Raw genomic sequence first — 27,112 nt, 5'->3', positions numbered from 1 at the left:
CATCTGGGCCCCTCCCCAGTGGTGCCAAGAGTCTTGGACCTCTCAAGACACCCAGCAGCCTTGGGACAACCCCAGATCTCTGCCTGAGAGGCTGGGATTCCCCCCCTTCCTTCCCTTCCTTTCCTCCTTTTTTTTTTTTTTTTTTTTTTTTTTTGAGAGAGGTTTTTGCTATAGGGCTCAAATGCTCACCAGGCAGAGAGACAGAAAGTGAGAAATTACCCCCCCAGGGGAGATGGTCATGCCACAATCCCTTCTCCTCCATTCTCCTCTCAGGATCTTCGGCACGCACGCACATGCGCCCAGTGTGAGTTTAAGCCACCAGGTCCGGGACTCGAACCGTGATCAACTACATGGGAGTTCAGCAACATAGCCGTTATGCTAAATGCTGGTCCCCGCAAAGTCATCTCCTTTCTAAATCACCACAGTATCTAGAATATCTTTCTTTTTTATTCCTTTGCTTAAGTATTTCACTTTTTATGTATAGCTTTTAAAAATGATACCACCCATTTGGGAACAATATATTGAATCACAATATTGGCATTTAAATTTGATCCCTGAATCACTTTCTTCCATGGTCACTGTCTGAAGAACATCAGGAGAAGTGATGTGCTTTAGAAAAAAAAAAAAGAGTTCATAAATATTCCCAGTGGAAGAGGTGATTCAATGAAAAAACTTTGATCTAAGTTAGTATGTGTCTACTTAGAATCTGACATAATATCTAAGTACTAGAATATATTGATAACTAGAGTTTGACTTTTTGAACTCCAATTTTCTCATTTGTAAAATTAAGGATTAGATTAAATGACATCTGTGATCCTTGATGTTGCTAATTTTACAAATTGATTGGTTGTATTCCTTTAGGTTGGTCAAGGATATGATAGAAACATCTACTCAGCTATTCAAATCACTATACATAGCCTGTTCTCCTGAATAATCGACTCTTTATTTTTCTCATCAACAACCCTGGAAGAAAAGTTGGTCAAAATCTTGCGCATATATATGCACATCAGAATATAGGTATCTCTATGGTCAACCAGGAAAGAGCCTCATTGGCTGTTTCTGAACTGATAAGACAGGAGCTGAAAATCGGTCTAGGAAAACTTTGCATTTATATAACTTTAATTCTTAAAGTTTCTTTTATCATTCACTTTCTTGATTTTACCCTCATAAGGGTTAAAGTAATAGCTCATCTTACTGAAGTAGGAACTGAAGCATTCGGATAAAGAATTGTCCAAATTTATACAGTCATATAATGACAGAACTCAGAATTTAGATAAATTAACTCCAATCCTATCCTGGTTACAAAACAGTCAACCATTTTGATTAATAAAATTAAATCCTTCAATGTCAGTTTTATGCTTTTTTTTCCCTGATAATTTTTCAGAACAAAGAGTTCATGTAATTCCTCATTGAAATTCAATTAGAGTGCTCTGCAAAGTGAAAGAGAGAATAAATCATTTCAGATGCTTTGATAGCTTCTTGGAACAATTGGAACCACATAATGAATCTAATAGAAAGGTATACAGATTTCCCTGAAAATGAAATATTCACTTTTGCCTATCTGAGAAAATTATTGTGCTCGGCTTCATGTGTTAGTCCTGTGGCCAGTGAGCCAGGTGTATAATTAGGAGATCCATGAGAACATCTTCTGTAGGAAGACCGAAACACTTCTCATAGTCTGCACTAGTGCATTTCTCTTCTTATCAGAAATCAGTACAGTGGAAACTCCTAAATCCAGATGTCAACTTTCCCACTTGAAACAGTGGGCAACTAACTTCAGGGCTTAAGTGTCTTAAGATTAAAATAAAAATAATAATGTTTGTTGTGAAGTTTTAATAAATTAAGTCAAGTAAAGTACTTACAAAAACCTGCAGGCAGCAGGTGGACATAAATCATTATCTACTTGGTTTATTACCCTATTTTAAAATCTAAGAATAATGCCTACTACATTGTAAGTACTTGTTTTTACTGGTCTCAAAATAAAATACAGACATTGAGAATTTAATTTTTGTTTACACACAAATATTTAAAATAACTGTATTATATAAAATTTTAACATCCCTTATAGAGACTTTCAAAAACCTTCATTGAACAAATATAATTTACCTCACTACTCAAAAATCATTTTCTTTTTCTTTTTCTTTTTTTCTTTTAAAGAAAAAGTGGTTTAGTAAGTAAAAGTATACTCCTGACAGGTAGGAGCTGGCCTGAGCAGACAGAGAAAGAGTGACTCAAAATGCCATTTTTTTGGTTTTAAATATGTATACATTACTCTTTGCTCTGGTCAAAGCACTTCCTCAGCTAAGTACAGATTTTATACTAAATTCTATGTTTCTCTTGAGAAGGAAGGGAGCAGGAAGTTATATAGGATTTTCCTAACAAGAAAAAATATATATATATATACACATACACATATAGGTTTAATTTACACACACGCACACACACACACACACACACACACACACACAAACTGTAAATGCCTCTCTAGGTTTATATAAAATGATTGTGCCCAACAAAAAATGTTTTGTTTCTCTTGCTCCACACTTTAATTTGTGGCTTGACCAGTAATTAAAAAGAAGAAATGCCAGGCCCAGCAAACAAAAAGTGCATGGTTTGCTTCAGATATTCCCTTTATTACAACCATTACACATACTTAAAATTTTCTGATGAAAAGCAAAAAAAGGAGCAATAAAGAAAAAAAAAAAAACCTAACCTCTAAAACAAGCATAACTTGATACTTTAACTTTACTCTCTGCGACTGACTAGGTGGGTTACCTGCAAAAAGTCCTTCACTTCTCTAGATTGAGTCCCCTCACATATAAAATTATACTAGATAATCTCTAAAGTCTTTTCCCTATTAGTAAATTCTATTAGTCTTAATTATGTGCATAAACTTTAGTTACTACAGCTCAGTTTAATAGCCTGTAATTTAGTGTCGCAAGTTTCTAGTCTCAGCTCTTCTTTTTGTCCTTTGCTGATTCCCCTGCCAATATCTTAATTTTACTATCTATAGATCTGTTTGAGGCAGAATCTGTCATACTTTCTAGAACCTCTGTTCTCAAACACTAGCCTGCATTAGAATCACTCGTGTGGGGGCAGCAATGGGGCTGTTAATGCACACATTGATGAGTCCACTCCTAGACATTCTGATTCAGTAGGTCTGGGACAGAGTATAAAATGGGATTTTTTTTTCTTGAGACATTTGCTATAGGGTGCATGTGCTCGCTGGAGAGACAGAGAGACAGAAAGCAAGAAACCAACCCCCCCCCCCCCGGGGGGGGATAGCCACACCACAATTCTTTCTCCTCCATCCTCTCGGGATTTTGGGCACTCACACACATGCTCTTGGTGGGAGTTTCAATCCACTTGGTGCGGGACTTGAACCATGGTCAACTCCATGGAAGTCCAGCAACGTAGCCATTATGCCATCGGCTGGTCCCTAAAATAGCATTTCTTTCCTTTTTTTTTTTTTGGAGAAGTTTTTGCTGTAGGGCGCGTGCGCTCGTCAGATAGACAGAGAGAGACAGAGAAACAGAAAGCGAGAAATCACCCCTCAGGGGGGATGGCCACACCGCAATCCCTTCTCCTCCATTCTCCTCTTGGGATCTTGGGCACGCACGCACACACGCCCAGCGTGAGTTTAAGCCACCAGGCCCAGGATGTGAACCGTGATCGACTACGTCTGATTCCAGCAACATAGCCATTACGCTATCTGCTGGTCCTCCTCAAATAGCATTTCTAACAAGATCTCAGGTGATCTGGCTGCTACTGGCCCAACAACCATTTGAAGACTGCCATGCTACAGAAATATAAAAACACTGGTAAACATCATCTAAAGATAATTGAGGAGTGAAAGTTACCTCAATGTAACTGTGTGAACAGCCTCTCTGGCTTTCCAGCTCCACGTGGGTAAAGATGATTTCTACTTGTTCTTCTTGAGGTTGCTGTATAATATAGATACATTGCCTATCATTAATGAAAGGCCCAGCCAAGTCAGTAAGGAGTTCTCCCTCAGGGTCTGTGTAGTTCCCTCCACAATGCAGATCCGCTGAAGATAATAGAGAAGAAGAGGAAGAGGTTACATGGGTGTCATTGTCTTGGTTCCCAAGTATTTCTTTTTCATTATTGTTTTTGTTTTTGTGACATAGGGTGCATGTGCTAATGAGAGACAGACAGATAGAGAGATGGATAACGAGAAATCATTCCCTAAGAAAGATGGCCATATCACAGTCCCTTCTACTCCTTTCTCCTGTTGGGATTTTGGGCATACATGCACATGTGTCTGGTGTGATTTTGAAGGTGCTGGATCCAGGACTTGAAGCACAGCCCACGTGGTTGTCAGTCAGCCAAGGAATCCAACTGCTAGCCCCTGATCCAGTTTTTTAAAATGTAAACACACACACTCCATCATATAAAGTAGTCTGCCATTCATTATCTGGAGTTTTACTTTCTATGGTTTCAGTTATCCCATGGTCAACCATGGTCTGAAAACAGTGAGTACAGTATCACATAAATTTAGAAGGAGAGAGACAAAATTTATGTAACTTTTATTATAGTACATTGTTAAAATTTTTCTATTTTAGAATTAGTTATTGTCGGGACCAGCAGCAAGCGTAATGGCTATGTTGCTGGACTCCCACGTAGTCCAACACGGTTCAAGTCCTGGACCTGGCGGCTTAAACTCACTCCGGGCATGTGAGTGTGTGTGTGTGTGTGTGTGTGTGTGTGTGTGTGCCCAAGATCCCGACAGGAGAATGGAGGAGAAGGGATTGCGGCATGGCCATCCCCCCTGGGGGTGATTTCTCGCTTTCTGTCTCTCTGTGTCTCTCTGTCTTTCTGGCAAGCACACGCACCCTATAGCGAAAACCTCTCTGAAGGAAAAAAAAAAAGAATTAGTTATTGTCAGTCTCTCACTGTGCCTAATTTGTACATTAAACTTTATTATAGATATGTGTATAAAGGAAAAACAGTATATAGGGTTTGGTAATATCCAGTTTCAGGCATCCACTGGGGATCTTTAAACATATCCCCCATGGATAATGAAGGCCTACTGCATCCAATTTACTCACTTGAAGAGGCATATGCCTCTAAAAAGTGTGTTTTTAGTTTAACGTGTTTTTCTGATGTCCTCGTAGTGTTCAAAGAAATAGTCGCAGAAATGATGATGAAACTTTCAATCTACCAACCCCTTCTGAAAATTGCTTTTTCTATAAACTAATGCTGCTCTTCATTCCAAAAAGATCTGAGGCAGCTTACAGAATACATGTGACAAAATGAAATATATAACTACAAATATAAAACAGATGAAAGGAAAGTGAATATAGTAGAAGCTGTGGCCAGGGGGAAGTTGGAGATGCACAGAAAACCGCTATAAGGGCTTCTGCAATGACAAAAGGTTGGCTGCAGATTCAGCCTGAAGCCAAAGTAAAGAGAGAAAGGGGACCTGTGAAAATGTCCATTATTATTTTTCCTGATACTAAAACATAAAAGGCATTTTCTATAAATTCTCACAGGGGCACATGATGAATATCATGAACAGGATGCTCTGCATCTCTAAAATAAAAATTATGAAACATTTAATTTATTCTGTTGTTGTTTGTTTTAAAGTATCAATGCAAGTTGAAGGCATATTAATAGTATGAACTAGAAGTGAAACTCTCAGGGCCAGAATACTGGGGTCCTGGAAGCCAGCCTCTGTGAAGTTGGACTCAATCCAAGAATAAAAGAAGACATATCTCCAGAGAGTGTGCATTACACCAACAACCTCTCTCACAACAAAACTTCAAGCAACATTAGGGAACTGATGTTCTGAATTATTTCATTTTGGATGCCTCATACGTCTCTATCGTGATGTGAATCCCATAATCCGGAGACCAAACATGTTACAGTATTAATAACAGAGCCTTGAGAAGATAAAGAAAAAAATCTGGAGATATTAGAGAGATATTTTAAGAGATGTATCCCTAGTCTAAGAAAGTCATCTTCAGTATCACATTAAAATATAAATAAAAGAGTAGAATTGTCCTTTGAATTTATATTAAGCTTTTAATTGTCAGGTTACTTACATGGTGATGTTAAGTAGGTGATATGAAAGCCTTGGTCACTAATGTGGGTGTCAGAATGAAAATGAACTCTGGCAAAGGGACCTGTGGTTTGGAGTGGTGGAATAGAGAGAGTGGTGCAGAATTTCCCAATGACAGGATCCTGACGCAAGGGACCATCTCGAATCTGAAACAAAAGAATGCATTACTAAATTCAAAACAGCCAGGTTTCAACAAACTGGGCCACTTTGTACATTAATTTCAGAAGTCTGTCATTTCAAAGTGGTATGTGTATGGGAAGATTCCCTATCACACACACACACACACACACACACACACACACACACACATGCACACGTCCCGCACTTGGTTGGGTTCAGTAAAGTGTCTCCTCCTGTCATTCTTGATGCCTCGTCTTCTGACTGGATGTCAGTTTTAAGGCTGACATACACTTTGATTTTTTTCTCATGATGTTACTAATCTTTGTTTCTTCCTAGGTTTTCCCCAGACTTTTTAAAAAATTATTTGAATTACAAATATCTAGCTATCTAGAAGAAGAATATTAATATTTATAAATAAAACAGAAGAAGGTATATCAGTGATATCAATTGATTCACAACTTGTTCCAGGTATTTAGGAGAATCGGAGGTAGAAAAAGGAACTACAGCCAGATTAGGTCCAACATAAAGATGCTTTAATAAATTTAGACCATTTTAAAAGTACAACTTTGATAGTAATTAAGTAACACAATAATGGCTCTGTGATCTCAGAACTCTTTTTTAAATGTTGATTTTTAATCTATTAAATAATTATGTTGATGTCTCTATAATTGCATTGTAATTGCAAAGTCTATCCTATGTAAAACACCAAAGAGTAAATGAATTATAAAATATTTTAGGGGCTGGCAGGTGGTGTGGTGGTTAAGATGCGAGACTCCCACATGACTGACCATAGTTTGAGTCCTGGACCTGGTAGCTTACTTTCTCATTTTCTCTTTCTCTTTCTTTCTCTGTCTCTCTCTGGTCAAATTAAAAAATAAATAAAAACAATAACAAATAAAATTAATAAATAATAAACAAATAAAATAAATACTTCTTTTTTTAAAGAATATTTTAATATGATCAATTTTGCCCATTCAAATTACTTTCTTTATTGGCAGCAAAGTTATAGACAGTATTACTTTATTTCTATATTCAACTAGTTCCTTGAAATATTGTAGTTTGATGAGAAATGAGAGTCATTCAATACTGTCAGAATGATTGATTCTTCTATTATATGGTATCTAGGAATTACTACTCAGAAATTTTTAAAACCTTCCAATTTTAATTTTACAGATTTATTGAAAATTAATTTCACGATAACTCACTTTACTGCCAACATTAAAAAAAAAAAAAAACTACTTTGCTGGAGAGGCATTCTCTAAGGTTTCAAATCCATTATTACAACTGTTAAATTACTAATGACTTTAACTTTCAGAGACTCCATTTGACGTCTCATCCTTTTATCCTTTATGAATAATTTCATAGTACCCCATCCTTCTTTAACAGACTTGGGTAAGCATATTGTCTTTTTAGCATTACTGCAAGGGGTACTAAGATTTATGGTGACAAAAACACAGCAACAACATGAGAACTCAATCTTCTGAATGATCTCTTCAGTTTTCAAATGAAGAGCAACATTTTTGAGGTACCGACATGTCTATGACATGTGAATATAGCAGCCTCCACATCTTATTCTTTTACTAATGTAGGCAGGAGGAGCTCAGGCTGATTCCTCTCCTCTCAATCATCAGTATAGGCCAACTCGACTAACTGTTAAATTACTAATGACTTTAACTTTCAGAGACTCCATTTGACGTCTCATCCTTTTATCCTTTATGAATAATTTCATAGTACCCCATCCTTCTTTAACAGACTTGGGTAAGCATATTGTCTTTTTAGCATTACTGCAAGGGGTACTAAGATTTATGGTGACAAAAACACAGCAACAACATGAGAACTCAATCTTCTGAATGATCTCTTCAGTTTTCAAATGAAGAGCAACATTTTTGAGGTACCGACATGTCTATGACATGTGAATATAGCAGCCTCCACATCTTATTCTTTTACTAATGTAGGCAGGAGGAGCTCAGGCTGATTCCTCTCCTCTCAATCATCAGTATAGGCCAACAAGACTCACCACTTTTTTTTTTTTTTTTTTTGGAGAGATTTTCGCTATAGGGCGCGTGAGCTTGCCAGACAGACAGAGAGACATAGAGACAGAAAGCGAGAAATCACCCCCCAGGGGTGATTTTTCAACACAAAAATTGTTAACTATTTATCTTCATGGAACACTATAGCCACACTGTGAAGCTCCTTACTAGTTTACCATAGACAACTGATGATTCAAATTGGCATTGTGAGAGGCGCTCATTACTTAATTCCTATTTCATTAATTTTTGCTATTCCCATGTCAGGGGCCGAGGCTTCCAAGGAAAGGACAGGGGAGGGCTAACTGGTCTTTTCTCAGGTTTGACTGGAACCCAGAAGAAGAAGCAACACACTGGTACAATTAAAAAGAGACTTGGTAAAACTCAAACATTGGCCGCCTACAGAGAAATACATTGATGTACTGAATACAGTAAATAAATAAATTCATTAATACACATATTCATAAATACTTATGCTGCTTATAAGTTGTGGTCATCCATAGGAAACACGGAACCATAGTGCCCTAATCATCTAGTGATATGTTCTGTGTCAATATAATCATTTACCTCAAGATAATCTTTACTGCAGTCATCATGATGCTCCAGGCTCAGGGTCCCAAAAGTAAACGTTATCAGGAGGCCAGGAGTGGTTATGATGCTCCACACACAATCTCTTCCCGGGGGGTAGTTTCCAGGATACCCCGGAGACTTGATAGAACCATAAGTACCAGTCAGTTTACCTCCACACTCTAAAATAAGAGGGAAAAATAACTTTACACTATTGGTATACAAGTTATAATTTTTATAGAATTATCATAGTCTTTAAGAAACCAGACTTAGTTTAAACAACCATAAGCAGTTTTGGACACCTTCATATAATACCTCATTTAATTATTCCTAATGAGAAAGTCTTTCAATTCCTCATAGGAAAATACATTTCCCCCCAAAATTGACATTAAAAATTTATTATGTGGGTAAATTTTTTAAAAAATACATAAAATGCCACAACAAAACTAAAAGACTAATGACAAAACGTTTTATACTTTTAAAAAGTTTGCATTAGGGCCCAGAGGTGACACAGTGGTAACATGTGACACTCTGAAAGGCAATCAACTCCACATGGGAAGATTCATAATTCAAGTCTGGAGACCTCTCTAAATATGCCAAGCGGATGTGTGCCTAAGATTAGGAGCCAGCTGAGTAGGTCACAGCTTCAAGATCCTGTAGTCTTTAACTCTCTTTCTCTCTCTCTCACTCATGGAAAAATAAACCAATAGAGTTTTTTAAAGTTTCTTTAGTAAAAGTACAAAGAAAATAGATGAACAAAAACAACAAAAACTACCAAGTGGTCATTACGATGAGGAATACTACATAAAGGAGTAGACCATGTCCTCAACAACAGCTCTGCAGGAAATTTACTAGAAGAGCTTACAAAAATGCTGTTCAGTAAATTCATAAAGGATCTATTTGTACTCATTTTTTTAAAAGAGGATTTTTGCCTTAGAGCACATGCAACTGATGGAGAGAAAGAGAGACAGAGACAGTGACAGGGAAAGTGAGAAATCACCCCTCAGTATGGAGAAATTAAGTATTTGCTCCCAATGGGGAATGGCCATGCCACAACCCTTTCTCCTCCTAGGATCTTGGGTCTGCACACAAATGCACCAAACGTAATTTTCAAGCCACCAGGTCCAAGATTCAAACCATGGCTTGCCATGTGGGAGTCTAGTGGTGTAACCACTATGCTATCTGCTTGCCCCAGTACTCATGTTTTTTAATCCATTCCATTTCATGCTAATTTCATTATCTATGAACACAAAATGAAATTCCAATTCATTCCATACTTAATTTGATTTTAAAATAATTATTAAAATATTACATTTCTCAGGATCCTAAAATAGCTCATGTTTCCAAAATCTAATATTGATTAAAAAAAATGTAATTACCTCAAAATATTGCTTTGCTTTTTCCACATTTACACGTACCTGGTTGTTGTGTTTCCCATCTTATAGTAAAGCCTCTCTCCTTTCTTAAATGTTCAGAATAGAGATGAAAATAGAGAGCATTGTCACTGCTGAGGAGTTCAGGTGGGGTGCTAGAACCACAGAACCTTCCGAGTTGATAAGCTGCAGAGGAGTCACCATCATGAATCTGAAGAAACTCATGCGGACAGTTGTTTACTGATTCTAACTGGAAAAAACTGAAAGTGATACGCAAGACCTAAAAATATAAAGTATATATATTATTTTAATATATATAGGATTCATAATTTGATTATATTAATTCTTCCCATCCTGGAACATGGTATGTTTTTCCACATTTTTGTGTCATTTTCAATAGCTTTAACTTTTTTCCTTTTATTTATTTATTTATTTATTTATTTATTTATTTATTTACAGTAATTCACTGTACATCAATACAGTATACAAAATGAGATTTTCCATCCAGGAAATATTTTATGTTTAATTTAACATGATAATAATATATTATTTAATATATAGTCTTTTATATATTATTTTTCATTTACATTATTTAAGAGCAATGTCTATCATTTTCTAAGTACCCACCAACTCAAATAACAATTCTACATGCTAAATGGTTTCTGTTAAAAATTTCCGAGATTGGGCCAGCCCTGTGACCTAGTAGTTCAGGGAGCCAAATCTCACATGGAAAACCATGGTTTGAATCCCAGCTCTGGTGACTTGAAAAACATGCTGGGCACATGTGTGCATACCCTAAATCTTTATAGGATGGGGAAATAAAGGAGAAAGGATTATGATATTGATCATGCCCCATTGGGAGGTGCTTTCTCTCTCTCCCTCCCTCTCTTTTCCTGTCTTTCTGGTAAGCACACACGTGATCTCACACACACACACATATATATATATATACACACACACATATATATATATATATAAACAAATTTCAGTTAATATCAAATTGTGTTTAAAAATCTTAATGTTGGGGGAACCATCAGTTAGCGTAATGGCTATGTCGCTGGACTCCCACGTAGTCGACTGCAGTTCGAGTCCCGGACCCGGTGGCTTAAAACTCACGCCGGATGCGTGTGCGTGCGTGCCCAAGATCCCGAGAGGAGAATGGAGGAGAAGGGATTGCGGCGTGACCATCCCCTCTGGGGGGTGATTTCTCGCTTTCTGTCTCTATGTCTCTCTCTCTGTCTGTCTGGCAAGCGCACACGCCCTATAGCAAAAAAACCTCTTAAAAAAAATCTTAATGTTGGGGCTAGCAGACGGCATGGTGGTTAAGGGCGCTAGACTCCCACATGGCCAACTGTGGTTCAAGTCCCGGATCTGGCAGCTTGTTTTCTCAGTCCTGCCCCCCACTCTGTCCCTCTCCGGTCAAATTGAAATGAATATATAAATAAATAAAGTTAAAATTAAAAAAAAAAATCATTAAAATAAAAAAACTTAATGTTAATGCAATAGATTTACCCAGCTTTCATTAAACTGTAAAATACATCGAAGAAAGACACTTCAATGCATAGCTGACAGTGCCTCCAAATCAGAAAAATAAATTAGACGTTTTAAAAAAATCTATCATTAGTTACATTTAACTGGCTAAAATTACCATTCACAAAAAAATCTATACCCTTTTCTCCCTGAACAAGCTGTAGCATGTAGTATACATATAGACAATTCCATAAGGGTCTCTGAACCTCTCAGTAAGATTCTGATGCCCAGCTGCGAAGGTGTAGTCTGAGTTGGCATGGTGTGTAAGGACTGCAAGTCTTCATGGGTTTGACATCATGAGGGTAGGAATAACACTAAGGATACAGAATAGGAAGACCGTAATATGAAAAGTATAAGAGAAAAAACACAAAAATATGGCTCTAAGGGCCCAGCCCCATAGCAGTGCACTTTGCTAAGAGGCTGTGCACCATAGGCAAGGACCACATAATAGGCCTGGGCCCGATTGCTGGTCCAACCTAAACTCTGGGCATGATGGCGCATGCATGTAACCCCCTCCTTGGGGAGGTTGAAGCAGGAGGATCTTGAGGTCAAGGCCTGACCTGGGCAACATAGTAAGTCCCTATCTAAAACAGAACCAGGCTTGATGGCATGTGGCTGTAGTCCCAGCTGGGAGGCTGAGCAGAAGGACTGTGACTTGATGAGACCACCTTTAAAAAAAAAAACTTTCCCTAAGGTAAAGTGTTACAAAGTTCAGACTTCAAATAAAGTAATATTTTAAACCTCATTTAAAACAACAAAACAACCAAAATGACACTGTTAAATTTAATTTTCATCAGAAATTAAAATCACAACAGTTTTCAGCTAATGGAAAAGACTACCAGTCTATTTTTGAAATTCTATGCTAAAGCATTGTTAAGATCTGTTACCTATTATTACACCTTTTTCTCTCTTGAAGCTATTTAAATGTAAATAAATGTTCATGAATTGAACTCTTCTGATATATATATATATATAATTATTTTTCCAGTATGATGGAAAAAAGAAGATATAAAATCATTGCGTTGGGAAGAAGAAGATATAAAATCACAATAGTCAAGAAAAAAAGAGGATACATTTTCTAACAATTGTTAATAAAAATATCAGTTTTCACATAATAATTTTTTCTCAAAAGAAAAATTTTTTCAATGTCAGGAAATAAAATTCATGAAAACTAAATGCAAGGAAGGAAATTCATGTAACATACTCACTGGGAAATTTATCTTGGAATTTATTCTATTGTGGGGATACCAGGTCCCAAAGATCCCTCCCTCCTCAAGGAAAAAAATGTTTTCTGACACTTGTACAATGCCCTCTGTAATATTAGCTTGCTGGGAAAAGTTAATAGGATTTCAAGAAAAAAAAATCTTATCTATTCAGAGGCAACAGTTTATTTATTTATTTATCTTTTTAGAGAGGTTTTTCTTATTGGGCGCTTTGCTCGCCAGAAAGACAGAGATAGAGAGATAGAAAGCGAGAAATCACCCCCCAGGGGGGATGGCCATGTCACAATCTCTTCTCCTCCATTCTCCTCTCAGGATCTTGTGCACACACGCACACGTACCCGGCATGAGTTTAAACCACCGGGTCCCGGACTCGAACCACGGTCGACTACATGGGAGTCCAGCGACAAAGCCATTATGCTAACTGCAGGTCCCACAGAGATAACACTTTATTTTAATGAGTCTAGGAATTAGTTGAGAAACAAATATTTGGAAACATCTGAGTAATTAACGTCAAGTTTAAAAGCACTAAAACTTTCAACAACAGCTTGAATTAAAAACTATGCATACCAGGACAAACTTCTCAACTATTTTAGGTTCTGTCTCCTCATATGTAAAATGAAAATAATAGTTCCTGCCTTTCAGGATTATGATAGTTATACAATGATAAAATATCTGTGAAGTAGTGAGCCTGGTGCCTGGCACAGAGAAAGCATTTGATAAGAAAACTATCTTGACATTAGTCACCATTTTTACATGATAACCAACATAACCCTGAGTGATCTTTCCAAGAATACTGTCTCAGTAACAACTTGACTTGACAGATTAACTACTGGCTTCTCAACCAGTGCAGAGATGGGTTGAAATTCAACAATTCCTATTAAAGATAAGGAGTGGAAGGAAAAATTACTCAGTTTCTATTACTTCCCCTTATTTCATTTATAAAATGAGGATGCTATCATTTATTTCAAAGAGTTTAGTGTAAAATGGAGAAAGGTAGACAAAACATCCAGCTCAAAGCCTGGCATTTAGTAACTACTCGATACATGATGGTTAAATTATCATATGTACTTTGTGTAATAGATAATACATATTACATATATACAAGCGAATCATGCATCTGGACAAGAGATACTATATTTACCTTTCCCTCTTCAGTTTTGATAACCCAGAAGCAACTGACATCATGAACAAAACCAACATCGGGACTCCTGTAGCTGAAGCTTCCAGTCATCCCTGAGAGGGATCCCCCACACACTGCAAAGGAAAACAAGGTGACTTGTGCTACTCAGAGACTACTAAAGGAAAGCAGTTCAGTCCCTCTACCCTGCTGCTAAAAGATACAGAAAAATCGGAATAATTCATGTTACAGATAAACATGCCAATCCCTTTCTGTGTTCTCTTTTTCTGTCCACACTCATCCAAATCTCACCTCTTGTTCAAAGTGTAGCTGATGTCTCATCACTCCCTCCATGACCTCCTTCTGATTCTCTTTTCTCTAACTCCCTTCTCTGTACTCTAGGATGTTTGACTTTACCCCACACAATTTAGCTCCTATCTATAGTTCTTGTATCTTTTCTGCCATTTTGTGTGAGTCTTGTCTCCTCGACTGGAAAGTAAGCAGATAATAAGTGGAGACAATATTTCATGCTTTTGTATTTTTCCACAGGGCTTGTCATCATCCTAAACACATAGTAAGCTCTCAGAGGATGAAACAGTCAGAAGAGACTTTATGGAGGATGTTGACTGTGAAACACTCTTGAGGGACAGATATATCTGGATGGGAAACAAGAAAGGAATTTGGGGGTAGCTATAGGGGAAAAAATCCAAAATAAGATAACAGAGTGAAAATACTCAATGGCAGCACACGGATCAGGTGGGAAGAGAAAACTGTCTGGCTTGAGTAAGGCCATTTCTAGGGAATTAGCAAAAAATAAGGTTAGATAAGACAAGGCCTGATTATAGAAGATAACTGAAAAACAATTCCCAAAACTAAATAGGCCACAGGGACTCTACCCACTGTAGAGTCTAGAAAAGAAGAGTGACATGATTAAGTATAGTATTCTAGGAGGATTAAATTGCTGCTGTACAGAAAACTTTTCCTTGGGAAACTACAAAGGGCAATACCTTATCATATTTTTGGTTCAGAAAAGAAATGAAAATAGCAAATACTAATTTAATTCTTGTTTTGAAGAAAAGATCTCCTGGCTTAAACTGAGATTTACAAATATTTGCCTTATAAATTCTATACCATATCTTTAAGGAAAGACTTAGTCCTCAGCATCTGAGCAACTGGACAGTAAAGTAGGTTTAGTAGATGAACCTATAGAAGGCATCATTAAAGGCAGGAGCAGCAGATGGCATAATGGTTATGTTGCTGAACTCCCATGTAGTCAACCACAGTTTGAGCTCTAGATCTGATGGCTTAAAACACACAGAAAGCATATGCATGCATACCGAAAATCCCAAGAGGAGAATGCAGAAAGGATTGCAGTATGGCCATCCCCGCTGGAGAGTGGATTCTCACTTTCTGTCTCTGTCTCTCCCTGTCTCTCCAGCAAGCACACAAGCTCTATATAAAAATCTCTCTCTGAGACCAGAAGATGACATAGTGATTAGGTCACTGGACTCCCACATGGACGACCTCAGTTTGAGTCCTGGACCCGGAAGCTTCAAACTCATGCCGGGCATGTGTATGTGTGTACCCACGATCCCAGGAGGAGAAGGGATTATAGTGTGGCCATCCCTTCGGCCGGTGATTTCTTGCTTTCTGTATCTCTGTCTCTGTCTCTCTCTCTCTGTCTCTCTGACGAGCACACACACCCTTTGGAAAAAAATCTCTCTCAAAAATAAATAAATAAAACTCTCTTTCTCTCTCTCTCTCTCTCTCTCTCTCTCTCTCTCTCTCTCTCCCCCCCCTCCAAAAAAAAGGTATCATTAAAGGATAACATTTCTAAGCTGTGAATATTTATGGTATAAGAAATGCTGACCATACCTTGCTGGGGAATCTGACAGAGAGATCCAGTCCAGGAACTTGTGCATTCGCAACTGAAAGCATTAATACTATCAACACAAGATCCCCCATTCAAACAAGGGTTGCTTAAGCACTCATTGATGTTTTCTGTGCAGTTGACACCAGCCCAGCCTGATTCACACTTACAAAAATAACCAGAGACTGTGTCCTATGGGAAACAACAACATAACGCCATAAAACAAATCAATAGACAATAAGCTTCAATCAACCCAAACAATGAAGAAAAGTGGTGCTATGTGTTACATTTAATAGGTGTTGAACCATAATAAGGATTGCCCAGGAGTATAACATTTAATTACTAAGTTTAAATAGCAATTGCTGAGTATAACAAGTCAGATTTGTTTTAAGGAAAGTATAGGTTTTGTTTACTACTTTGTAAATCACTGACACAAAAAAATTCATTGGCTTTTTCCTGGGAAATGAAGTTACTACCAACCCTTTATCAGAGTTATTGATTGATCTTAAGTCTCAGTCATTACCTTAACATCCTTGAGTTTTATAAAAATGTATTATATAGAAATATAGAAAATGTAGAAAAAGGACTCACGATACATTGTCCATTTAAACAGGGATGACTCAGGCAAATATTACTGAGTTGCACACATCCATTTGGCCCATAACCATTTCCAGTAAATCCCGGGAGACAGGTGCACAGAGGTAAAGAACCTGTTCAAAAACAAAACTGGAAATTAAGTGTGGATCCACTCCTCAGTTCAGGTGCAGCCACTAAACTTGGGTTCTGCTGTCTAGACAGGAATTCAACAACAAATCCACACTCCTACAATTAGACAAAACAAGGTATGTGGAGAAAATATTAGAATCTTTAGCTTTCATTTTTTAATCTTAAGAAAGCCATTTCCCATTCTTTACATCTGAACTGACACTGGTGCCATCAGTCCAGGTGTCAGGGGTCCTGAGTTGTACACAGATGTGAGGTACACCAAGGGAAGGTGGGAGCACCTCATCATGGAGGGGTTATCAGGAAAATAGAGATGCATATGATGATGATGTCTGCTGAAAGCACTGTACATAGACTGAGCCCTTGGAATAGGTATTCGTATAACCCTCATTTTACAGATGAAGACAGAGCACAGACCAATTGTCTTGACCAAGGACACAGAGTTAGGATGGAAAGGAGCCAAGGGAGCTCCTGTTATAGTCTTTTCTATATACGAATATATATATAACACAGTACAAAAAAAATAAAGGTGACATTTTAAAATAGCAAGATATATGATACTCTATTCAATACATGAAAAATAAAAGAAGATGTAGTTGACTATTTTCAAAGAGTTTGCTAAAAAAGTTTTTTTTGTACATGACTCTTAGCAGAGAAAAATAAGCAAAAAGATTAATTTTTCTGACTACATAAAAATTTTAAAATTCTTAATAGAAAATACCACCATACAACTAAAATAAAAATAATATACCAGGAAAAATGTAAAACATAAGCCAGATAGATAATGTCCTTAGTATATATTGTATACATGCATAGAGAAAGCAAACTGTACCCCATAAATATGTACAGGTATTTATTATATGTCAATTAAAAATTACAATAACAAAAACAATTTGATAAATTAATAAGAAAGTCAATGAGCAAAATATATGCGGGATTAGGAAAAGTTGCTGGTAAAAATGTAAAATGTATTAATTATAAAAAATTAAAAGTGTAAATTTTAAAAATGGGAAATTAATTTTTGCCTATAAAATTGAGCAAAAAAAAATATAGTAGTATCTATGATTGTCAAAAGTAGGGTATTTATTTTCATACATTATTGTTGTATATATGGAGTGATACTTTTTTTTTCTTTTCTTTTTTAAGAGAGATTTTTCCTATAGGGCATGTGCGTTTGCTGGCAAGTCAGAGGCAGAGAGACAGAAAGCAAGAAATAACCACCCCTGGAGGGGGGATGGACATGCCACACAGTCTCTTCTCAGTCTTCTCTCAGGATTTTGGCATGCACACAAATGTGCCTACATGAGGTTTTAAGCCACTGGATCTGGGACTTGAACCAAGGTCAACTACGTGGAAGTCCAGTGACAAAACCATTATGCCAGCTGCTGGTCCCTGCATTCATACATTTTAAAGAGAGAGTTTAGCAATATACAGTTTGCTAAATTATGGAAGGTGAACCCTCTTCTATGCAGCATTACTGACGTAGTTTGTTGATTCTCTAGACCCATTTTTCCCCATCCTTAGTAGTAAACTCCTATTTCAGCTTCATTCCTGAAATAAGAATACACTCCCAGCCTCCCTTTGCAGCCAGTTTTTCCATACAGCTCAATTCTGGCCAACAGCCTAGAAATGGGACCAGCAGGTAGCATAGTGGTTGAGTCATTGGTCTCCCACATGGTAGACCATGGATTGAGTCCCAGACCTGGCAGCTTGCTTTCTCTCTCTCTCTCTCTCTCTCTCTCTCTTTCTCTCTCCCTCTCTCTCTCCCCCTTCTCTCTCTCTCTCCCTCTCTCTCTCTCTCTCTCTCTTTCTCTCTCTCTCTGGTGAGCACATGTGTCATATAGCAAATTTAAAAATAATAATAAAAATAAATAAAATAATTATTCAAAAGAAAGAAAGAAATGGAAGTGTCCTTAAAGTGGACTCTTTCCTTATTTCTCCTTTTTTCTTTCTTGCTTGCTGAACGATAGCCATGAGTTGGTTAGCTGGGTTAATTAACCTGGGAAATAAATCCTAAATTACAGCAAATCAATAAAGAGCATAGTGTATTGCATTTCCAAAGAATCCAAATGTACAGTTTTCTAACATGGTTACTTCTTGATCTGAAGGTCAAAATATGAATTGTCAGGGCAGAGGATTTTATTTTGTTAGTGTGGAATTCCCTTAGAAGATTGTATTCAAATAGCCAAAACCAGAGAGATGAGTCATCACCATGGGCCGAGGAGCAGGATGCGTCCGGGTGGCAGCCCCCATTGTTGACTGAGCAGATGTCTGTGAGTGTGCACACTCTTCCGTCACCCTGGTACCCTGATCGGATAAAGAGCAGGGGCATGAGAAGCAATGTTGAGAGTATGGGAAAGGGAGAATGTCAACCTGAGAATCCAACATCATGAGCTAGACCTACCAGAGATGCTCTATCATCAAAACACTACATGTAGAGAGTGATATAAATAATAAAATTCCATAGTTAAAAAAACAAAAAGACAATAATTAGTAACCTGATTTTTAAACAATGTTCTGGGTTGTTTCTAATGAAAAAAAATATGTGTAACACTACTTAGGAAATGCTGATGCTAAGGCCGTTGACTTTTTTAAATTATGACAGCTCTGATGTTCTTCAAGGTAAATTATAGTAGAAGTCTAAAGTACTGTTGTTTCATGTTATTAAAATGCAAATGTTATCCCTTACAACTTCCTGAGCATCTTAGGTAGTAATTCAATTTAGATTAGAGAAATGACTTCTTTCTAGAAGGAAGGGGAACCTACATGTATTATATGCCTTCTACTATGCTTGTCACTTAGTACTTCCTATGTAAATATCTCACAGGAGCACTATATTAATAAATCATTTGTGGGAACAATACAACAGCTTGTTTATAATTTACACAAAACATTTTTTTTTAATTCACTGATTTTACTGGCTATTTCACAGTATGTAAAGGCTTATTGTTCACTGATATTTAAAATGTTTTTTCTTTCTTTCTTATAATATAGTTGTACTAATACTTCCTGAATCTACAAGCTATGAAAAACTTTATGCATTATTCAGTTTTTCTCCTTAGACAGAAATCATGTTTAAAATGGAGCATGAGATTGTTTTCAAATGTATGTGTTATCTGTAATGGCATTAGGACATTTGGCACACACCTGGTGGGCAGGCCTGACAGTGGTAAGACCCAAGCGTATTCTCACACTGAACAGGTGGAACCACAGAACAACCACCATTATTTATTTCACATTCATCGATATCTTGGCAAATGTATCCATTTCCTTTCCAGCCTAGAAAAATAAGATATGAAAGGTTAGCTCTATATAGACAAGTTAACAAAGAAAAAATGAATGTCAACATATAAAAACTTGTTCTACTCAAGGAACTATAGGTTAAAACTCTTAGAATCAGGGCCAGCAGTTATGTCACTGGACTCGCACATGGCTGACAGTGGTCTGAGTCCTGCCTGACCCGGTGGCTTGAAAAGTTATGCTGCGTGTGTGTGTGTGTGTGTGTGTGTGTGTGTGCACCCAAGATCCCCAGAGGAGAATGGAGAGAAAGGATTGTGGCATGGCCATCCCCCCCTGAGGGATGATTTCTCACTTTCTCTGTCTCTCTCTTTCTTTTACAAGTGTATGCATCCTAGGGGGGAAAATCCCTCTAAATAAATAAAATAAAAATTAAATAAATAAAATTTTTAGAATCATATTCTGGCAAAGAGTTGGGCAAATAGGATATTTTTACATAAAGTTAGTTGGATATGCAGTTAATATAATCTAACTGGAAAGAGATGTGGCACTATTTATTATTGAAAAAAAAATATTCTTTGACAAATAATTCCACTTCTTAAAACTTAAGCTATTGGGGACAGCAGGCGGTGTAGTGGTTAAGGTGCTGGATTTCCACATGACTGACCATAGTTTGAGTCCTAGACCTGGCAGTTTGAAACTCATGCCGGGTGGGTGTATTTGCATACCCAAAATCCCAAGAGGAGAATGGAGGAGAAGGGATTGTGGTGTGGCCATTCCCCCTTGAGGGTTATTTCTCTCTTTCTGTCTCTCTATCTCTCCAGCTAGTTTATGTGCCCTATAGCCAAAGTCTCTTCAAAAAAAGAACACCTTTAGCTATGGTGCTAAAGCTACCTCTATATTAAGATAGAGGTATGTAGACCAACATTAGCATAATGGCTATGTTGCTGGGCTCCCATGTAGTCGACCGTGGTTCAAGTCTCGGACCTGGTGGCTTAAACTCACACTGGGTGCATGTGTGTGCATGCCCAAGATTCCAAGAGGAGAAGGGAGGAGAAGGGATTGCAGCATGGCCATCCCCCCCTGGGGGGTAATTTCTTGCTTTCTGTCTCTCTGTCCCTCTCTCTCTCTCTCTGTCTTTCTGGTGAGCACATGCACTCTACAGCAAAAACCTCTAAAAAAAAAAATGATGGAGGTCTCAAGATGTCTATTGCCTATGTGTTTATAAAACTGAAGGAAAAGTCAGGGGAGAAGAGAGATCAAAGAGCTAATAGTAGCCTCATTAGAAAGATTAAATTGAAGGGAAAGGAAGAGAATATCATTTCACTTTAGTCTTATTTTATTCAATTGTTACAGAAGGATTTGTATTGCTCTTACAACTCAAAATATTAAAAATATAAAAATGTTTAGAGACCAGCAGGTGGTGTGGTGGTTAAGGCTTTGGATACTCCTACAAGATCAACCATGGTTCAAGTCCCAAACCTGATGGCTTGCTTTCTCACTTTCCCTCTCTCTGTCTCTGTCTCTGTGTGTGTCTCTCTCTGGTCAAATTAAAATAAATGAATAAATAAATAATATTAGATAAATTATATACATATATATGTATATATGTCTAAAAACTTTTAACGCCTTCATAATAACTATATTCTTTCATCTAAGTAGAGTTTCTAAGAATTTACCAAAGAAAATTATTATATTTTTGCATAAAAAAATGAATGCACAGAAAAAAGGAAGGAAATACACACAAATGTGGTATTCTGAATAAGACTAGGAGTAGTTTTCTAGCTTTTTTTCTTTGTTTTTTAGTTTAATTATATTTGATAAGTGGCATGCATTACTTTGATACTTGGAAAAACAGGGTGATTAACAGAAAAATAAAAACCTTGTCTTTCCTTTTTCTCTCCAACAATAAGAAAAATAATGTAAAAATGTGTGGCTGTTTGTCCAATTTATAATTTGTAGTTTTTAAAGATTGTCAGTGGTAAATTGCCACAAGAATATTTGCAAGTTTTGTTTGCCTCTGAGAACCAAAGAGAGAAAAAGCCTTTACATGTTATTTTTTTCAATTTCTTGCTAGTTTTACAAGATCCAAATGTATAAACATGCAGAAAATCATGAAACTAAAAGTTAGTGTAGTCATAAGTGAGTAGAGTTCTTGGTGAGACAGACTAAAACGGTATTCAGCAGCTCAGTTCAGATCCAGGGTCAGGCAGTCTTGGGTTTGAATTCTGGCTATATAGAAACTATGTGCTCTTGGGTAAGTTATTTAACCTCATCTCTCTAAGGCCCAAGTTCTCATATTTTAAAATGCAAATAATATTGATTCCTACTATGTTTTGTTTGTGTCGTAGTTGCAAAAATTAGAGTAGTTTATACAATGACATTTTCATAAAAGAACAGAACATTGTGATATTCTGTGTGTGCTCCACTGAGAACACCCAGGGAGTATACAGATGCCTTATAAACCCCCTGAGGGTTGGTTAATTGCTTATCAGTGCATGCAGCCCTGTTCTTTGCTCATAAAAGTAACCCTACAAACATGCGTTGAATGGATGAGGATAATCTCATACAGTAAGAGATAAAGCTTGGATCCAAACCTAAGCAGTCTCTGAAATACAGAGCCCATATTTTAAATGATTCAACAAATGACCTCCCTGGAGATCAGTCTCTGTGGGGCTCTGATAAAGCTGGCTCTATTTACAGCTAAGTAATGGTATTCTGATGCACATGCAAGGGAGAACTACTGGACTGTAGTGGAGACAAAAGGAGATCAAATAATTTACCCAAGTTCATAAACATCTGGTTAATATGGAAGGTGGGGCTAGAATACACATCTTTTGACAAGTCTAGTCAGTAGATAGCCATGGAAATACAATGTTTGGTCTAACAAATTCTATGACTACCTCTGTCTGAAAGACTGACAGTACTACAGTTTTTATATAAACCTCCCACTTTTGTTGAGAAATTGATACAGCAATAAGGTGGTCTTGAGTTGGAGTTAGTTAAATAGGACATGAAACTGGATTCGAAGGCCTCTAAAGAACAGTCTTCTTATCCATCAGTAGAAGATTGGTTCTGGCACCTTGCCTGCCTGGCATGCAGCCTGGCACACGGCCCTGATAGTGTACCTGTTGGACAGGATCCACAATAGAAAGAGCCTGGGGTGTTGAAGCACTGCACAAGTGGTGAACAAGATGTAGGAAAGAGGCTGCACTCATCCTGGTCCAGGGTGCAGGCAGAGCTGTTAGGTGGGGACGTCCACCCGGCATCGCAGATGCAGCTGTACTTGGGCTGACAAAATGACAACAGTGTGAATAAAGAAATTCATGAAAATGAGCCAGAAAAGCCTTTGAAAATCTCACCAAGCCCCAAACTGTTTATCCTCTTTCATTTCCACAAGGCCAATTGAGTGGCTTCTCCTTTTCTTCCCATATGATTAAGCATTTAGACTAGACCATGCAAAAAGAGAAACATCTTTATTTCAGAGTAAGAGAAAACTATAATTTATTCCAAAGATGCCATGGAAAGAGCAACAACAACCAAGAACTGTAAGTCAATATAATTAAAGTCAATCAACTCGGCTTGCTATGTTTTTGAGGGAAAAACACCCATGTAGGCATAGGCCTTGGAAAATCAATTCTGTTTGTTTCCTTTCTGAAAGTCTCCCTACCTCTTCACCCCATCACTGGAAGGGAGCCATTTTCCATCACATGAGTAGAGAAAAATAGCACTAAAATGAAAGAACTGAAACTCTCATGAAGAGCCAAGCAGGCTGGAACTGGACAACCTTGAGGGTCTAGTGTCAGGTCATCAGGAGCCAGGGGATAGAGGGGTACTCAGGGAAGTTGGATCACAAAGTCGACAGCACTCACAGGAGTTCAAAGCCAGAGGAAAAAAAAAAAAAAAAAAAGTCTGTACTCCTTCAACTGCATATTGCCGACAAGACTGGCCCTGTGTATAACCATGTCTTGTCACTGTTAAACCTCCAAGGTCAAGAGAAGATCATGTGTCACAGAGAAATTCATGAAAGAATCACAAAATTGTTAGTATTCTATATGATGAAATCCTAACCCCTGAGACTAGTTGTCTGTGTGTCTCATCTTCCCTCGTCCTGTGCCCTACTTAAAGGCAGGAAGTGACTTCACCTCTGCACCTTCACAGAACAGTGCTCAGACCCAGTCAGCTCAGGATGAAGAGCTAATAATTACAGCTCCCTACAAGGAGTAACATTGAAAAAGAGACCCACCTGTCCAGCTTGCTCTCGGACTAAATCCTCACAGATGCCATGGACACAGCGTTTCTTAGAGCCCCCTTCGCAGTCATTGTATTTGGATGCACACTGGGGTCCATATGTCTCAGGTAAGCAATGACAGCTATTGGTTACACAAAAGCATAATGTCAGGGCTTGAGCTTCAGGTCTAGTGTCTGTGTCTTAGTATAACAGTAAAATAATAATAATTCAAATTATATATCAATGATTTTAACATGAAATTATAAACCAGCCATGAAGATTTACCAACTAGGGTCTTACAAGAAATCACTCTGCTCTTCTCCAAGTAGAAAACTGAGTAAAAGCATTGTCTTTGCAAATGTGTGAGAGAGTCGTACCACTACAAATTCTCTGGTACCAGGTCATCAGCGAACACTTTCAAACAGCAAATGTCCATGAACCAAGGATGATAGAGTTAGTTCAACCAAGTAAAGGGAGAGGTCAGCAAGTCTGTTTATCATTCATGCAGCTGGAACAGCCAATAAAGCACAGGCAACTTAACTACACTTACAGCTTCCAAATGCTGGCTAAGATTATGTATCCCAATGCAATGTGATGCCCACATTGCAGAGTCCATGATAATTATTGTCATATTACAGAGAGCTATACATCTTCTATCCATAGAAGTGTCTGTGTCTATCCACGAGATATATTAGGTCATCTGCAAAGTCATGACATATTTTCTGTGCAAAAAGGCGTTATGACTTTCCTGGAAACCCAATAGTTAACAAAATAACATGTCCCTCATAGTCACATTTTAATTGATGACAAAAATGGCAATTATTACATAATATGTAAGTTAGCAGTGAGTGTTTTGTTACTGGAAGATTTCAGCCCAATAATAATTAAATAAGCAAAACTGTTTTACACAATAGCCATAATTTGTAACGCTACTGAGTTATTATTATATCTGCACTGCAACTTAGAAAGGAACTTGTAAGGTATGAGTATGGGAGTTGAGGGAAGAAGGAATGATGGAGTCACAGAAGCCTAAGCTTATTTGCACAGGTCTAAGCACATCCAGTGCAGTGGAGAGCAAGGCCCAGAGGTCACCACCAGATGGACTTGAGCAGAACTGGCAGGGAGAGCCCTCACGGAAGGAAACAATTACTGGTGCCAAGGGTCAGAGTGAAGAAACAAGGAGTACCTTCATGCCCATGCCTGCCACCCATGCCTAGAACCATGAACTAGTTTCTGAGTATTCTGGAAAAGAGCCATTCTATTAGGCAAAGAAGCTCTCTTAACAATACACATTGAAGTACAAGGTGCTCAGCTAAAGTTAATGTGTGAAGGATAGAGCTGTTTGAAAACCATCAAGAGCCATACTCTGAGCACAGAATTTGCCAAGCTCGAGATGGACCCCCAGAATAATTGACAGCGTGGCACCTTCTAGTAGTTTCTAAGGAAGACGGTATCAATGAATAAGACTAGAGATAGAGGGTAAAACTATGCTAATCAGTACCCACAGAATCACACCTAGCATTGCCAAATCTAGCAAATAAAAATACAGGATACCTGGTTAAATTTGAGCTTCAGATAATGAATATTTTTTCCGTTTAAGTATATCCCATTCAATATATGACATCACTATTTACTTATTTAAAAGCAGTTTCATTAATAAAGTACATTTCTGGACATTCCAAGGTGGCCTTTCTCATTAAGATAAAGTCATAGATGAAGAACTAAATGATTAAACTTAAAGAGAAAGTCAGTTATTCATTCCCCACCTATGCCTATTTATCTTCCCCGCTTCTCTTTCTCTATATTTCTCCTCTTGTTTTCTGTTCTCTTTGCTCTTCTTTCTCCCCTCCTTACATAGGCTATTCTTACAGAGAATTTATTTACTCTTAGGAATTACAGAAATTTAGAACATTTTCCATACATATTTGAGCCTATGATCCAGACAGTTTTGAAACTTGAACTTTTGAACTTTTGTTAAAAGTTCATTTTACCTCCACACACATTTTTTTTTTTTTTGAGAGAGGTTTTTGCCATAGGGTGCGTGTGCTCGCCAGACAGAGAGCGACAGAAAGTGAGAAATCACCCCCCAGGGGGGATGGCCACGCCGCAATCCCTTCTTCTCCATGCTCCTCTCCGGATCTTGGGCACGCACGCAAACACTCCCGGCGTGAGTCTTTTTTTTTTTTTTTTGAGGGGGTTTTTCTTTAGGGGACGTCGCTTTGCTATAGGGCACGTGCGCTCGCCAGACAGACAGAGAGAGACAGAGAGACAGAAAGCAAGAAATCACCTCTCAGGGAGGATGGCCACGCCGCAATCCCTTCTCCTCCATTCTCCTCTTGGGATCATGGGCACACACACGTGAGTTTTAAGCCACCAGGTCCAGGACGCGAACCGTGGTTGACTACATGGGAGTCCAGCGAAATAGCTATTACGCTAACTGCTGGTCCTGCCCAGCATGAGTTCTAAGCGACCGGGTCCAGGATGCGAATTGCAGTTGACTATATGGGAGTCCAGTGACATAGTCATTATGCCAACTGCTGGTCCCTCCACACACACTTTTTTTAAAAAATCTTAAACCAACAATCACTAGGTTTCTAAATCTGTTTTCTATGTATGAGAGATCTCAGTGTTTGGGAATCCCTGATACAATTGTAGACCTATTGTTCACTTTATCCAATGTACTAACTCCCTATGCCTCAGGTTCTTAGAAAATAGCAGTGTCAATAGATGAGACTATTTTCATACTGTCATATAAAGGATTCCTCTATAGAAAGAGCTCAGAAAATTGTGTTTATCTTATCACTAAGTGCTTAACTATTCTCATTCATTGCTACAACATTGCAGTTAAATCCTCCCTTCCTTGCTATTGTCTCATGGACATGGGTCGACATCAATTCTGCACTTCTTTCTAAACAGACACCAAGTGTATTTCTTTCATTTAAGTCTAGATAATATAAGAAAAAAGAGGGAGGAAAAAGGAAGCCAAGTGAATGACAGGCTTCCATGCTATGA

General features: G+C 37.8%; 1 protein-coding gene across 1 annotated transcript in view; it reads right to left on the bottom strand.

Annotated features, from left to right (window-relative positions):
• CUBN (cubilin) overlaps positions 1–27,112 on the bottom strand; it is a 327,155-nt gene that overhangs the window by 286,681 nt on the left and 13,362 nt on the right. The window contains 11 exon segments of the mRNA XM_006159747.2: positions 3,861–4,048; positions 6,066–6,228; positions 8,797–8,978; positions 10,215–10,449; positions 14,064–14,176; positions 15,915–16,101; positions 16,501–16,619; positions 18,844–18,939; positions 19,780–19,911; positions 22,998–23,160; positions 24,116–24,242. Of these exon segments, the coding sequence (XP_006159809.2) occupies positions 3,861–4,048; positions 6,066–6,228; positions 8,797–8,978; positions 10,215–10,449; positions 14,064–14,176; positions 15,915–16,101; positions 16,501–16,619; positions 18,844–18,939; positions 19,780–19,911; positions 22,998–23,160; positions 24,116–24,242 (1,705 nt within the window).

Source organism: Tupaia chinensis, unplaced genomic scaffold (genome assembly GCF_000334495.1).
Source record: "Tupaia chinensis unplaced genomic scaffold, TupChi_1.0 Scaffold000647_1, whole genome shotgun sequence".
Classification (NCBI taxonomy): domain Eukaryota; kingdom Metazoa; phylum Chordata; class Mammalia; order Scandentia; family Tupaiidae; genus Tupaia; species Tupaia belangeri.
Note: the sequence above shows the minus strand (reverse complement) of the source record. Positions and strands in the feature narration are given on the sequence as shown.